The sequence below is a fragment of the Ailuropoda melanoleuca genome, chromosome 8, assembly GCF_002007445.2.
Source record: "Ailuropoda melanoleuca isolate Jingjing chromosome 8, ASM200744v2, whole genome shotgun sequence".
In the NCBI taxonomy this organism is placed as follows: Eukaryota; Metazoa; Chordata; class Mammalia; order Carnivora; family Ursidae; genus Ailuropoda; species Ailuropoda melanoleuca.
In genome coordinates this window covers 26,527,785-26,543,142 of record NC_048225.1, presented here as the reverse complement: position 1 = coordinate 26,543,142, position 15,358 = coordinate 26,527,785, and the positions used below count along the sequence as shown (strand labels likewise).

The 15,358-nt window shown below is 46.0% G+C and overlaps 1 protein-coding gene across 6 annotated transcripts in view; it reads right to left on the bottom strand.

The window, feature by feature from the left end:
- NTM (neurotrimin) overlaps window positions 1-15,358 on the bottom strand; it is a 965,418-nt gene that overhangs the window by 402,531 nt on the left and 547,529 nt on the right. For 2 of the 6 annotated variants that reach the window (XM_034666097.1, XM_019796936.2), the window contains one exon: window positions 14,445-14,529. In XM_034666097.1, coding sequence (XP_034521988.1) covers window positions 14,445-14,529 — 85 coding nt within the window. Of the gene's footprint in view, window positions 1-14,444; window positions 14,951-15,358 lie in introns of those variants that run through there. The other 4 variants (XM_034666098.1, XM_034666099.1, XM_034666100.1 and 1 more) reach the window with 3 other exon arrangements.

Sequence of the window (15,358 nt, the reverse complement as noted above, 5' to 3'; positions counted from 1 at the left end):
ACAGTTGGTCTACTTATTTATTTAGTGATAACTGGTGCCTGTTGGGTACTGTTGCACAGGTTGTGCACTGCCCAAGGACGGTGGGCAAAGGGATTTAAAGAAGCACAGCTCTGTCTATTCCACTAGGAGCCCTAGGGATGGACTTGTCAGACTAGAGGAAGGGCACCTATTCTTAACCGGTCTGTGCAAGTTGTGTGCTGGAACAGGACACCTTTTTTTTTTTTTTTTCCAATTCATACAAGCTACAGCCCTGGTCACCCCTCACTAAAAATCACTTTGTGAAAAAGGAAACCCATGCCTAGTACAGAGCCTGGCACATACAAGATGCATAGGACATCGGGTTAAAGTGACACAAATCAGCTCATCCATTTATTCCCCAAGGAGGCATTAAGCTCCTAACATGTGACCAGTGTTCCACATCATTCTGAGGCAACAACGAATGTAAGACGAGATCGCTGACTCTATGCATCAGCGTGGTCTCTGCTCCTTGTAGATCTCCTGCCACCACTGCCTTCCTCCTTGCCTTCCCATGCTTTCCTTCCCCCCCCACCACCACTTACTATCCTACCACCTGGTTGCACTTCTAAAATCTGACCTCTGACAGAGGTTTTCTTTCCTTTTTCTTCAACATTTTTAAGAAAAAGCCTACAAATCACCCCATCTGTCTTTTTACTGTGTCAATTAAAACACTGAGTGTTGGAATATCTCTAGCACAAAAGGTTATGCTAAGTAAGAAACCTCCAGCCATTAATGAGCAATTTGTCATCTAAGAGGTATTTTCACTAATTACGGTATGTCTCGAGTTGTAGCCATTATGGACATGTGCTAATTTACTTCAAGGTAAAACTTTTCTTTGTCACTGGTTTTCACATATTCTGTAAAGCAGACATGTTACTTGGTTCAGAGATGTAAAGAGTCAAGCAAATGAAAATCAAACATTTAAGGCTTCAGTTTGAAAAGGCCATGGTTCCCACTTTAAAACACATGCAAAAATCACCATAAGGCTTGCCAGGAAACTTTAATAAGTGCTTAAGTTTGGACTTTAAAAAAAAAACTGTATATTTCTATGCAGTTGAAATCAGATAATAGGAATTAGAATAGTTGTGTTGAATTAGATAGCATAATGCTAGCTATTGTAACAAATGAACTCCAAAATCCCAGGAGCCTGTCGCAATGGAAGTGTATTTTTCCTTCATGCAATAATCCCACAAACGAGGTTCTGGGTCAGTTGGCGGGGCGGGCGTGGGAGCCTTGCTCTGTGGAGGCAGTCAATGACTTGGCCCATGATGGAGCATCTGCCGAATAGGACATGGGTTTCCAAGGTAATTCTGGACATCCACATCCAGATGGCGTAAGGAGAAACAGCGTGAAGTATTTCATATGGAAGCTTTTTACGGGCCAATCGGCACATCACTTTTGCTCGCATTCCTCTGGGTAGAACTCAGTCACGTGGCCACCCCGAAATTCAAAAGAGGCTAGGAAAGGGGAGTCCAGCTTTGTGCCCAGGGAGGAGGATAAGCAGCCTATATATTTTTGAACAGCTAACAATCTCTTCCTCCAATGTAAATAACTGAACAGAGCAGTAGGGGCCATGCCCTGCCTTCTCATTTCAGACACAGGGAAACTGGGAAACAGGGAAACACACTAATTTTCTTTGCAGTATCCCATGGTGAGTTGTGACAGAGCCAGGGCTGAAACTCAGGTCACCCCAGCCCTCAGCCACTATTCACCTTCCAAAAACAATGACATTTGCTGTTCAAAATCATTCCACCATGAAGATACCGGACTTGCAGCAACATCGGCCTCCATGGGGCACCCAGGGTCACCGGCTTCAAAGCCATTCTATTTGCTCACAGCGGATACATCCCATGCTCCGTCCTTCCCCCGTCGTATGAAGCTAACTCTGACCGAGTGCCAGACACTGCTCTAAATACTTCAGATTTCCCTCCTGGCTCACTACTCCTATTATCAAACAATGACAAAACTGAGGCCCAATGAGGTTAATTAATGTGCCCAAGGTCACACAACTGGCAGGTGGCAAAGCCAAGATTTGAACCCAGGGAGGGGCCTGGCTGCAGACTCTATGCTCAATCATCATGCTATGTGGCCTTAAGGTAGAATTCCCTTAATAAATACAGTTTTAAAAATACATAATGGACATGGAATAATGTGTTAGAAGTGAGACTCATAGGCTGATTTCTGACCAGCTGCCACTTCCTTTCCCTTCCCCCATGGCTGAAGGCCATGAACTAAAAACTAATCCTTATTTTCAAGCGTTTATTAGATTTTCCATAAAACCTCTTGTGAAAATGGAAATGTAAAGGTCCTTTAGCCCCTGCACATGTAGATTTTATGAAGTGTGTCACATTGCCCGCACAAGTCCCCCCTCAGCCCATTCCACTCCATGTCCTGGAAGACAAAACCAAGGCTAGATCACATCCCATCTGTTTTATCTCTGTTCAGGAACACCCAAACTTCTGTCAATACAGAAGACTCAGAATATACCTGAGTCCCCTCTTCCTACTGAAAGGTAAATAATTTTCACTATTAACAGCTTAGTATTATTCCTAATAAAGTTCCCATTCACTCAACAACTATTCCTTAATATATGCCACGTTCCAGGCCATAATTTAGCCACTATAAATGAGAGCAATAAAGTCAGTAGCCTTAGGGATCTTACATTTTAGTGGAAGAGGCCATAAATAAATAATAGATGAATAAATAACAGGCTTCTCTAAGTGTTAAGGGTGATGATGAAAATTAAACCTATGTAGGGGAACAGAGGAAAGTGGGGGATGGCAGGCTAGCTGTTTCAAACAGCAGGGTTTGGAATGTTTTCTTTGAGGATGGGATATTTGAGCAGACACACGGATGTCAGGAAGTTCCAGCCATACAAAATTGCAGTGGGTCCTGGCAGAAGAAAGAGCATTTTGGCAGGCAAGAAGTGATCTGGTGAGTCCAAGGAAACAGAGAAGTTCGGTCAACTGCATCCTTGTGAACGGAGCAGGTGTGGCAGAGGGAATGTCTGAGGGGTAGGCAGGCACCAGGCAATAAAAAGGTGTTATACCACTGACAAGTCTGCATTTCTTCCTGCATACTACTGGAAGCCACCATGGGGTTTTGAAGAGAGAGTGATATGAGTTGATGAGTGTTCTTAAAGGACAACTTGAGCCAGGAGGTGGAGAATGGCCTCTGGCAGAGTATCATGGGAGCAGGGAAGACCAGCATCAGATGAGATGCTACTGGAATAATCCAGCCAACAGCAGTTTTGGCTAAAGAGGTCGTGTTCGAGATGGTGGAATGCGCTCTGATTCAAAAGATACCTTAAAAGTAAAGGCACACAGTGGTGGATTGGTGGATTAGACGGAGCATAAGACAGAAAGAAAAAATATGCAGCTATTGGGCTTTGGGGCCTGAGCCACTGGCTGAATGGTTGTGCCCATTCCTAGGATCCAGGCAGACGGGGAGGGAAGATCAAGTTGGTGGCTGGAGGTGGGTTAAATGGGGATGGGCTCAAGACCTTGGGCTGGAGGCATTGGGTTTAAAATGTCGGAAAGGAAAGGAAAGGGAAAGGAAAGGGAAAGGGAAAGGGAAAGGGAAAGAAAGGGAAAGGGAAAGGGAAAGGAAAGGAAAGGAAAGGAAAGGAAAGGAAGAAAGAAAGAAAGAAAGAAAGAAAGAAAGAAAGAAAGAAAGAAAGAAAGAAAGAAAGAAAAAGAGAGAAAGGGGGAAAGAAAGAGAAAAAGAAAGAAAGAAAGAAAAAGAAAGAAAGAAAGAAAAAGAAAGAAAGAAAGAAAAAGAAAGAAAGAAAGAAAGAGAAAGAAAGAAAGAAAGAAAGAAAGAAAGAAAGAAAGAAAGAGAAAGAAAGAAAGAGAGAGAGAGAGAGGGAGGGAAGAAGGAAGGAAGGAAGGAAGGAAGGAAGGAAGGAAGGAAGACAGACAAGAAACAAAATGCCTGAGCCATAAANGAGAGAGAGAGAGAGGGAGGGAAGAAGGAAGGAAGGAAGGAAGGAAGGAAGGAAGGAAGGAAGGAAGGAAGGAAGACAGACAAGAAACAAAATGCCTGAGCCATAAAAGCAGATGTGTGGATTAGTGCTAGGATATATGGTCTGGGGCTCCAGTGGGAGAGACTGGTCAGGGCAGAGCAGAGGACTGCAGCAAGAATGGCTGTGGGTAACACAGCCTCATGGCATGTGTGCCAACGTGAGCAGGGATCTGGAAAAAGAAGGGCAAAGACTGTCCAGAAGCCAAGGGAGTAGCAAGGAGAATATCTATCCAACTTTCAGGGCTCATGATAAGCATACATAGGAGAAAAACAGCCACTGTCAACATGACTCTAGGAATGGAAATAATTCAGGAAACAGCCACATTTTGAGGTTCATCAAAAAAAGAAAAAAAGAGAGAGAGAGAGAGAGGAGACATTTACAAAAAAGACTGGCAACCTAGAGATTTTGCTGGTGACAGATCATGAAGCTTAGATAGTAGAAAGGTTTGGAGGATTAGGGGAAGTCTTCAGTTGGTTCAGATCATTGGAGGTACAGGACCACAGGGTAACAGTAAGAATCTAGACAATACACATGACCTGGGGCTGGGTGGGGAGGGCTTTGACTTCTGAGGTCACTGAGAAGTGAGAACACGAGGGCCTGTCCTGATGGTCTCTTAGGAAAAAGAGGGTAGTGAGCTCGAAGTATAGTCCTACTCCACATCAACGTCCTAGATATCTGTAATGGAGAACTTGCGGGGTCATCATGACTAGAGAGGAACAGCCATGCCAAGAACATTCAGAACTCTGATACCTCTATGGACTGCAATGGCTTGTGTCACAGTGGTCGATGGGGTGGTCTAACCTGGCTTTTCAGTGGTCCTTTATTATGATGATTACTTAAGAGAACTCTTCCTTTATCATTTCTTTCTCCTAGTCCATTCATTTCCTGGGGCTGTTATAACAAAGTGTTACAAACTGAATGGCTTAAAAACAACAGAAATTTATTGTCTCACAGTTCAAGGGACCAGAAGTCTGAAATCAAGGTGTTGGCAGGGCCATGCTCCCTATGAAACCTGTAAAAGAGAATCCTTTCTTGCATTTTCCTTCTGGTGGTTCACTGACCATCTCTGGCAGTCCTTGACTTAACAACTGTGTAATTCCAACCTTTGCCTTCGTCACCACATGGCATTCTCTCTGTGTGTCTACTGTGTTTCTGCATGGCCATCCTCATACAAGGATACCACCTACACTGGATCGGGGCTCACCTTTCTCCAGTGTGATCTCATCTTAACTTCATTAATTACCCCTGCAATGACCCTATTTCCAAATAAGATCCCGTTATGAGATACTGGATATTAGGACTTCAACATATCTTTTCTCTCTCTCTCTCTCTCTCTCTCTCTCTCTCTCTCTCTCTCTGTGTTTTTCTTTTGGTGGGGAGCACAATTCAACCCACAACACCAAAGAACCCCTCTTTCCAGCTTTTATGTGTAACAACTGCATCAAATTAAAAGGAATTTGCATATATTCTCTATCTTACTATCCTCCTCATAGCTTCCGACTGGTTAGAATTATTTTGGATTGAGCTTTCCTGATGAGTAAATTTGTCCAAAGATGATTATTCTGAGTGTGAGTGCACTTTTCCACTCATCCACTCCATTACAGCCTGTTTGAAAGCCAGAGAAAATAAAGAAATTATTTTCACACAAACGTATCTTCTTTTGCCTACATGTGGCCAAGAGAGCTTTATCTGACTGTTGATTTCAGTTTTGTCATTTTCCATCAGTCTAGTGGTTGATGCTTTTTCATTAAAAATTCTATTATTTAAAAAAATCCATCAGCAAGTTTGTAAGATCATTTCATATATTCATTTTATAAGACAAATCTAAACCCCCAAAGCTATCTGAGCCAAAGCATTTCACACTGAGAAGAGATCAAGTTGGACAAATATGCCCAAATAAACCCAAATAACTCAACCATGTCCAACCATGAGATTGGGGAAAGCCAGATAAGGAAAGAGGGAGACTTCTATCTATGATTTAAATTAATTTGAGCTCCATGGCCTACAGTTGAAGTGTAAAGGTCTGTTTTTTGTGCTTCCATTGGTGATTTCTGTGATCAGTTTCTAATGCCAGGCACACTGGTCTTACCCCAGACTTGAACAGAGGAAAAATTACCAAATGCAAGGAGATTTGCTTCTCAATTTTCACCATCACTGTTCAAGTCCTGAGCTGGCCTCCCAATGCATAGGAGATGTGAATGAATGGAAAGAGTCCAATCAGAGAACATTAAAGCCAGAAGAACTTAAACCCCCCCTCCCCAAGCGATGGCATCCCTACTTCTATTTGCCAGCTGACTCCAGTATAATTATCACGGGGGAAAAAAATCAGTCTTCCAAGGGAAAAAAGTCTACGAATCCTAAATCTGCACGTGAACTCCTAGCCCCACCATTTGTTTCAGAGAACCTGCCATTACAGAGCCTTCTGTGTGGCTGTGTTTGGTAGGAAATTCATCTCTGGAGCCATTAACTGTCAGAACTTGCTACGCAACAATCTTGCTATGAAAAATAAAGAAATACCTTTCTTAAAAAATATGAAAGAAAGAAATACCTTTCTTCTCACTCCCTGTCAGAAATAAAACAGTGCAAGAAATTATTTGAACTGAAGAAGGGTCCTAGGATCGAAACAGATGTGTGGCGAAATACACGAAAGTACAATTAGGGTGGGTGGAGAGACATTCCTCTCTCTGCAGATCTTTCATAAGCAAGACCCAGTGTATCAATCAAAGTGAAGCTACAGGGGTGTTTAAACCACAACAGTTTATAATGAAAATTGCCAAATGTGTGAATATTATATATAAATATACATACATACATACATATGTGTGCATATGTATATACATATGGAGAGAAAGAGAGTAATAGTTATACACCAAGCTTTATGTGCATTATTTCATTTTAACCCAAAATAACCTACTTTGAGGTAGGTAATAACTGTCCTCTTTATACAGACAAATTAAAAACTTTTGCCTGACAGCTCATAGATACAGTGCTTGAGTCAGGGTTAGCTAAGTCCTGTCCCCCAGTCTGTTTTCTTTCTAGCATACCATTCCTGCTAGAACATGAGTTAGTAAGGTCTTCATTGGAAATCTTTGCCTCTATCCAGTGTGCTCCCATTGAACATTCCTATTTCTTCCTCCTCCTTGGTACACATATGCAATTTGGAAATTGCATCCTAAACCCAACCAATTCTTAGTTTCCTAAAAACACTACTCTTTGGCTATCTATGATGTTAATTGTATTGTTTATTGCTATCAGTAATCTATTAAACAGAGTGGAAAGCCATCAACCTTCTCCCAAGGAAGCAAAATAACCTCAAATAATGCAAGGAAAATGTTACATTCTACCCATCAGTGGAGACTTTGAACCTAAAAAAATAAATACGCTATTAACATTAATCATAAATTTTTTCAAGATTCTCCCATCTTGAGAGATGCCAGTGGCCCTACTTCAAGTAAAACTAAGAAGAATGTTTATAGGTCAAGGTCTCACCCACTCTGCCTCCCACCACCAGGGCATCCAACTACACTGGCATGTGGGATGGTCATAGAACTGTGTTTCTACCTCAGTGTGTTCAATATTGCAGGACAGAGAAATACATGGCGATGGCTGAGTATTTGCTAGCTCTCTATGAAACAGTCCAAGACTGCTGCTCTCTGAAGCAAAAGGTTGGTGGGAGAACCTAGAACAGATTGACTCTGAGCAAACTACGGAGATTCTAGGGTTGCGTTATGAGCAGGAATTTCTAGAGGCCAGCTGGGTCATTCTCTGTGTCTCCAGGTCATAAAAGTGTAAACACTCCCATAGCCCATTCCTCAAATACTTCAAGAAAGGAGATTCTTAACGCTCCAGGCCAAGGAGGAAAAAATCAAATGCCCAGGTTTCTAGAAGTACCTCCTGGCAGTGAAGCAAAGAAGAGACAGAATGAGAAAAAGTCCTGTGGTACAAAAAAGAGAACCAACTTCGAGTCAGACAAAACTGGTTCCAAGTTCCAGGCTCAGCCACCATCTGACTGTGGGATCTGGGAAAATGCCTCACTTTTCTCCGTGCTTTGGTTTCCTGATCTGTAAAATCAGAATCATAATTGCATCCACCTCACGGAACAGCTATAAGGATTCAAGAAGACTCTGCTCGTGGAGGGCTTCGCACGGAGCCTGACACAGTGAACGGAGCGGTCCCATGTGCGATCAGAGTTGGAGCCGGAGGCTAAGGACATGGGCTGCAGTGCCAGACGCGACTAGCAGCGAGGAGGGAGCTGGGCCATAGATGCTCCTTGGCTGTCGCGATGCTGTCAGCAGGGTGTTTTGCACTCGGCAGGAAAAGGTGGCCCTCTTGCAGGCACAGGTAGCCCTACGCTGGGGCTCCCAGCCAAGTGAGGAAGCATGGGCTGATATCAGCGCCACCTCACCCTTCTGAAGGCGTCTTTGTGCAAGACTGATTATCACTACCCTCGTTATCTGTCCAACCAGGTGGCTCAACTCCCTGGCCTCTGCGATCCTTTCAAACTCAAAAGAAACATTCCTGTGAGGCATCTCCACCTGCAGGTGAGAAGTGTCGGAGGCCCAGGGCCCAGCCTGTCCCTCTGTGCTCCTTGCCAGGTTCCTGTGACAACTGGCATAGTCCTGCTCCTTCTGCCCCATGCCTGCTTGGGTTTTTCGTTTTCCCATTTTAGTTTTTGGCTCCTCAAAAGGCTGAGTGTGCTTCCAGGAGCCTCTCTCCACAACCCCATCTGTCCATGCTCTTCTGAGCCACAGTCCACCGGCTGGATGGCTGGCAAGCCCCGGAGGTGAGCACACAGCAGTCGATCCCGGGAGGAGGCAGTGCAGTCAGAACGGCACACGCTTCCAGAGTGGCATTGCTATTCTGAACGAGTTAACTCATCAAGAACGGATCGATAGTTGCAGCACGAGACCACCACTGCCAGCAAACCGCACACAGAGAGAAGCAAGTATGGGGGGTGGAGAGATGCGTGTCTGTGCCCCTCCGTATCTGGAAAATGCCCACGTCCCCGCGCTGCTCCTGGGGTTGAACACCTCATCAGAGAGGAGTTTCTTCAAAGGCTTAAGGGCTGGGGCGGGAAGTGACCTGGCAGAAAGGAGGCACTCGTCCTGGGTGCAGCTCTGACAGAACCGACAGATGACACAACCCATCTGCGTCCCTAACGGAAAGACACCAGCCCAGGTAACTTATGTGTGTTTATAAGTCCTCAAGAGCAACCTCACCCAGCTGGGCGGCCCAGTCAGAAATGACAGTGAGCCAGAAACAGGTCCAGGGCAAGGACAACTCGAGACAACTCAGGGAAAGGGACAGAGAAGGGCAAGGAGGAGAAGACAGTGATCTCGGATTTCCCGCATCCATTCGTGCAGCAACTCCGTCCTGAATACCTTCTATTGGCCAGAAAATTACAGTCCAGTTGGAGAAGATAGACCATAAACACATAATCAAATATCTGAATAGGAAAACTTGACATACAGATACCTGCTCCAAAGAAAACAAATCGCAAATGGTATGTCAGCGTAAGGCGTAGTGTAAGGAGGTAGCAGGGGTCATTTTGACTTAGGTGTCAGTGAAGATTTCAGTGAGGGGTTCCATCTGAGATGAGGCCAAAACGGTAAGTACCTGTCCATGGAAAGATCTGGAATAGGGGTATTCCAACAGTGAGGATCACAAGTAGCAGACCCCTGTAGCAAGAATTCACTTTCTATGTTCATGAGGTGGAGAAAAGGCCAGGATGTCTACAGCACAAAGACAGGCAGGATAGCCACTCAGACTTTATTAGCAAAAACCATGGACCATGTCATGTCCTGGGTATTGGGACACAAACATGAAGAAGGCATAGTTCTGCCCTCAAGAGGCCTTGAGCTGGCTGGAGAGAAGAGAGAACCCATCTGTTGTAGAGTGAGATGCTAAGTGTTTTACATGATATGAATAAAGTATGCCACACCTTCCTATGTTTAGAAGGGCACCCCACAGGTTTTCTCAAATATCAAAAACACATTATTCTGTGCTATTCCATGGAGTTGCTGTATCAAAATCTAACTTTAATCTTGTACATTTCTCGTATCTTTTCTTCTTAACTCATCCAAAAAAAAAAAAAAACCCCCAAAAAAAAACGAAGCAAAAAAAAACCAACATTGTGCAGTGGTAAAGCCTAGAGTCCAGATAAGTGACAGAAGTTACCCTTCAGCCTCTGATACTCACTTACCAGATGATCCCAATGAAATAATTCACTTTACTAGCTGGTGCCTTATCTCTGATAGCGTGGAACACATTCCTCAGAATTGCCAAGCTACAGGTGGACACTTAGTGAAGGTCTCCAAATTAGTGACATCCACACTGTTAGGCACCTCAGTCTCTCCCACTCCTCACTCCTTCTTTAGTATTCGCATAGAGGAGCCCAGTCAGGAAGCTCTTTTCTGACCACACATACACATTTTGCCCATTCGCCAATGGGCACACTCTGCCTTACCTGTCGGTTACCTCTTTGCCCACGCCGAGCCTTTTGAGTTGGACTCAAGAGCCCGGTGTACGAAGTCTAAACCTCATGCCTTTTCACACCCCAAAACCCAGCTCAGGGCCCTTCTTGTAAGAACCACTCAATAAGTCTTTGTTGGTTGACCACAGCTGTATTTTAAAATAAAATGATGGAGAAATGCAGTAAAGAGACAAATGGAGCATAGGCTGGGGGATATTTATGTTTTGTCTTCATTTATTTTATCTGTTCAGGAAACATCTGGAAGCACACAGTGCTCATGACATTATACGGCAAGATCTCTGCTTTCCAACCACTAGCGGCCCCCCAATGCACGAAGAGAAAGAACATAGAAAGTTCAACGACGTTGCAGGAGAGGGTCTAAGCCAGAATGATTAGAGGAGACCCTAAGTACCAGCAAGGAATTAGAACACAGAATGCAGTGGGGGGAAAGCGTGGTGCACAAGATCAGGGAGTAAGCCCTGAATTAGCACTCCAGCTCTGCCCCTTGCTAACTTCCTATCTGTGCAACTTTAATCAAACGATGTAAATACTCCGTGCCTCAGTTTCCTCATCTGCAAAATGGGGATAAGAATAGCACCTACACCACAGGATCTTTATTAGGGTTGAATGTTAGTATCAGGAGGCTGGACAACAGGTGAGATACTATGTAAAACAGAATTCTCCCTGACACAGAGCGAGTGCTCCCTAAACCTTGGTTAATGTTATTACTGCACATTCTGTTCTACCTAACCTCGCCCTTTCAAAAAAATATGCATACAGATTAACAGCAGGAGGGCAGAAAGGGTGGGAGATTGCAAATTGTTTGCACTTCCTTTCAGGCTGTCAATGCCACGGTTGGGTGAAAGGTTTCCCAATACCTCCGCAAGGATCCTTAGCGCTAATTGGATGAAATAAAACATTTTTAAAAGTTTCCTCACATTAGAATCTGCAGCTGAAACATTTGTTCTATGGGGACTAGAAGAGATCTTCAAAAAATAAAACTGTTGAGAACAAAGCAGACTAACGTGAAAGGAGAGCAAAAAGTCCTCTGCTGGTTGAGAAGTAAATTACAAGCATGGCCTTCGTGGTCAGCCAAGGCGCTGTGGATAGGGAGGCTCTCCAGGGCGGAGAGAGATGCTCCAGGCCTCCCTAGTTGTATCTGTGTAGCTTGGTCACATGCTGAACAAAAATGAAGGAATGGAAAGAAGAAGGGACGGAGGAAGATAGGAAGGGAAAGAGGGAAGAAAAAAGAAAAGATCCATATAAATACACAAAAAAAGCAACAAACCATAACAAAAAACCCAGAGCCCTGAGTCACTAGAGGGCTACAACCTGGAGTCAGGTTATGTGCGAATGTAGCAATTTTTATGCAAACAAAATACATTCTGGAATTCCTATTTGCGTCTTTGCACACAGAATTACATGGTACAAAGACTATGCTTGAGAGTTCAAGGGCTCACATGCCACAAAAGTACACCCCAACGTGGCGGACCTCACTGGCTCCAGTGCATGAGAGCACGAGAAGAATGAAGGTTATGTGGAGAGGTATGAGCATCCTCTGTGCAAGTCGTCTGTGACACCCGCTAACCCAATTCACACCCTAAATCTGGCCCATGGCCATTGGGTTGGTGTCAGTCACATCCTAGCTCCTCTAATCCCTGCTCTGTAGGGCTCCATCCACTGGAACGGTCTTCCTTCTGCATGTCAGTTAGACATTTCGTCCCAGGAGCTGGCACTGAATGTGGCACAGAATGGCAGGAGTTGTTCTAGGAGGGCCTTTTTATGCCATGGCAGGGTTGGGTCTAAAGAGGAAGCCCCATCATATTGCACTACCTCCATCTACACCCAAACAAGACCAGAGCAGATGTGAAAATGCAAACAGACATTAGTGCCTGAAAGGAACAGGGACAGGGAAGCTCAGAGTGAGCAAGAAAGGCATGGAAGGGAAAATAAAGAAAGAGAAGCATCCAGCAAATGATAACGCGGTTTTAAAAAGAAGCTAATTCCTAACGAAGGCCCCTGCCCTGGCTCAGAGTCTGCTGAATTCAGCCACTCTCCAGAGAGTCTCAGTTCTCATGAACCTCAGGGGCTGCCCTCTGGGGCTAAGACCAGATCCTGGCTCATCCACCCCCCCCCCCATCATTGTTCTACGATGTGGAACCATTGTCTGTCAGGGCCCCTTTGCTGTTTCTTTTTCTCCAAATCTCCAGAGCTGACTACCTTCCACCTTCTCCTTGAAAATACCATCCAATCTGTTCCTAAAATGTTCTCCACGTGAGAATGACTCTTTCTTATCTCTTGGGGACTACTGCTTGCAGCTAAGGGTTAGGGACAAAGGGAACATACAGAGAACACTAAATTCATCATTGTATTGTGTTAGGGCTTCATTTCTGTATCTCTCCTTAAGTAGTTTGAAATCACAGCATTTTTAGAGCTCTGTGAAATCCCCTTATAAAGCAGATCTAGTAATTCCGGGGTGGGAGGCAGTTAGGTATCTAACCTTTGTTCAAAATTGTCCCTAAAGGGCTTAGTGGAAGAGGTGGGTTTCCTGAGCCAATGAGTAAGTAGGAATTCCCTGGGGCCATGGACGTCAGTTGCCCAAAGGCAATGGAAGATGGGATGTTTTGCAGGCCCTGTGGTTCCTTAAATCACAAACTTCCTTTGGCAATGTCCTGACAAGGCAGCCCAGTACTGCCAGGGCCCCCTCCTCAACATTTTCTGCCCCGTGGGTATTTCCTTGAGGGTACCATCCACAAAGAATGCAATTTTAGAAGAACAGACGCGGGCAAAACAATGGACACCGGCACCAAGATTATCTTTCCAAGAACCTTAACAGGCGAAGGACAGGAATGTTGCCATGTTGCCTTGCAGCCGGCTCAATGGCCCAGTTTGGGAAACTTTATGGAAGAAGCCATATTAAATCAAAGAGAGGCAGAGAAATCATTCTTCTCATGAACCTTCTTAACTTCTACCTCATGCTGACTCTTCCTAAAATTCTAGAGAGTAAGATTCCCCACTATAATCACTAATTCTCCGTTACCCTCTTACAAGTGGTGCAGTGTGTAGACACTGAAAATTGAGTTAACATGCCAGTAGACAGGGTAATCCGGGACACAGACTCATCCCACCTTACACAAGACATAGCCAAGAGTCTCCTCCTCCTCAGATACTGCAAGCCTTAACCCCAGAAGCCAATCAGGACCCAACTCAACCCTGAAATCTCCCATCTGTTCAGTACATGAGTTTTGCACATCCCGATTTAGTGGACAGCACCAGAAAGAACAGCTAACCAGAGTTAATGATATTTTCCATGGACACATCAGACGCGTCTCCATGACTTCAATCTCAGAAAGCCATGTTTAGACAAGAAAAAGCATGTCCTTCTACCCACCGGCTCATGGCACGAAGGCACCCCAGAAATGCCCAGACACAGCCAAGCCCAGGACAAAACAGCAGTTCTGCCAGAATACAAAAGCCCACTGGCAACTCCCCATGGCATGGGCAGAGTGAAGGCATTCACAAGAAGCCAGACTCATCCTTTGGGACTCATTAGCTTCAGAGATGACTGTTCACGCTGAGCCCCAGCCAGGTCCCCAGTCACCATGGCCACCAGGTTCGGGCACACACAGTGCCCAGGCCACTGCCCTCAATCTCAGTGACTCCCTGCCTCACCCCTCCCTCATGCTTACCAAGTCCTGAGCCCAGGAGGCCAGTTTTGGGGAAACAGCTCATCTCCCCAACCTCTGAGCGTTTCCCTAACACCACCACGTTCCCGGGGCAGGGCACTCAGCTCATGCATGAATCCTGCAGCCCAAGGAACCAGCGACCTCCTTGCCAGCTGCTCCAGTGCACACACCTGCACCCCTGCCCCTCTTCCCCCACAACCCACGTACATCATCCTCAATTCATCGAAGAAAGACCGCTCCCTACCTGAGGGTGGCGCTCTCCCCCTGCCGGACCGTCACGTTGTCCATAGCTTTGGGGAAGGTGGCATCTCCGCTGCGCACGGGCACTCCTGTGGGTACAAGGAACAGCAGCCTGAGAGACACGACCACGAGGCACTTCCAGGGCAGGAACAGGTACCCACAGACCCCCATCCTCGACAGCCACAACTTCCCAGAACTCCGGCAGCGGCGCGGCACACACCCCCCGGGCGAGCACAGGAAGTGGGTGGGGTGAGGGAAGCGAGCTCAGGGACCCAGCAGTGAACTAGCAGCGGCCAAGAGGCGCGGGAGGATAAAAGCGCGCAGACTCCTCTAAGTCTAATATTCCTCCCCCAGATCCGGCCTCGGATAACCAATTTCCACGGAGGATAGCGAAGGGGGCTTCCTCGGTGCTGCTTCGGCCGGGGAAGATGGCCAAGAAAGGGGAAGCGCAAGGCAGGTGCAAAGGTGTGGGCACGTCTCAGGAGTCCCTTCTTCCCGTTAGCAGTTCTGACATGGCACTTTGGAGTGGAGTAAGCACTTTGGTACCAGAAGGGGACAGGGGGTGGGTCAGATCCGGCTCCCCAGAAGTGGTCTGCAATTCCTTAGTTCGAACAAGGGGAAATCCAACACTTTCTTTGTAAGTTTCGGAGGAAGGACCGCCGGCAGAAAAACAATCCCTAACAATAGCCAAGATGGAAAGTAGAACACGTAGGAGGCGGCTCTGCCAAGCTTCGTGCGATCCGGACCCCGGGATCCTGCGGCAGCCTCGCAGTCAACTTCCTCCGAGCCGAAATGCGCGCTGCAGCCCCTGCGATCCGGCCGGTCTCGGCAGGGCCAGGCGCCGCGGCGGCGGCCGAGGCAGGAGCGGCCCGGCTGAGCGCACCGCGGCGGCCCCTCGCTCGCTCGCTCGCTCGCTCG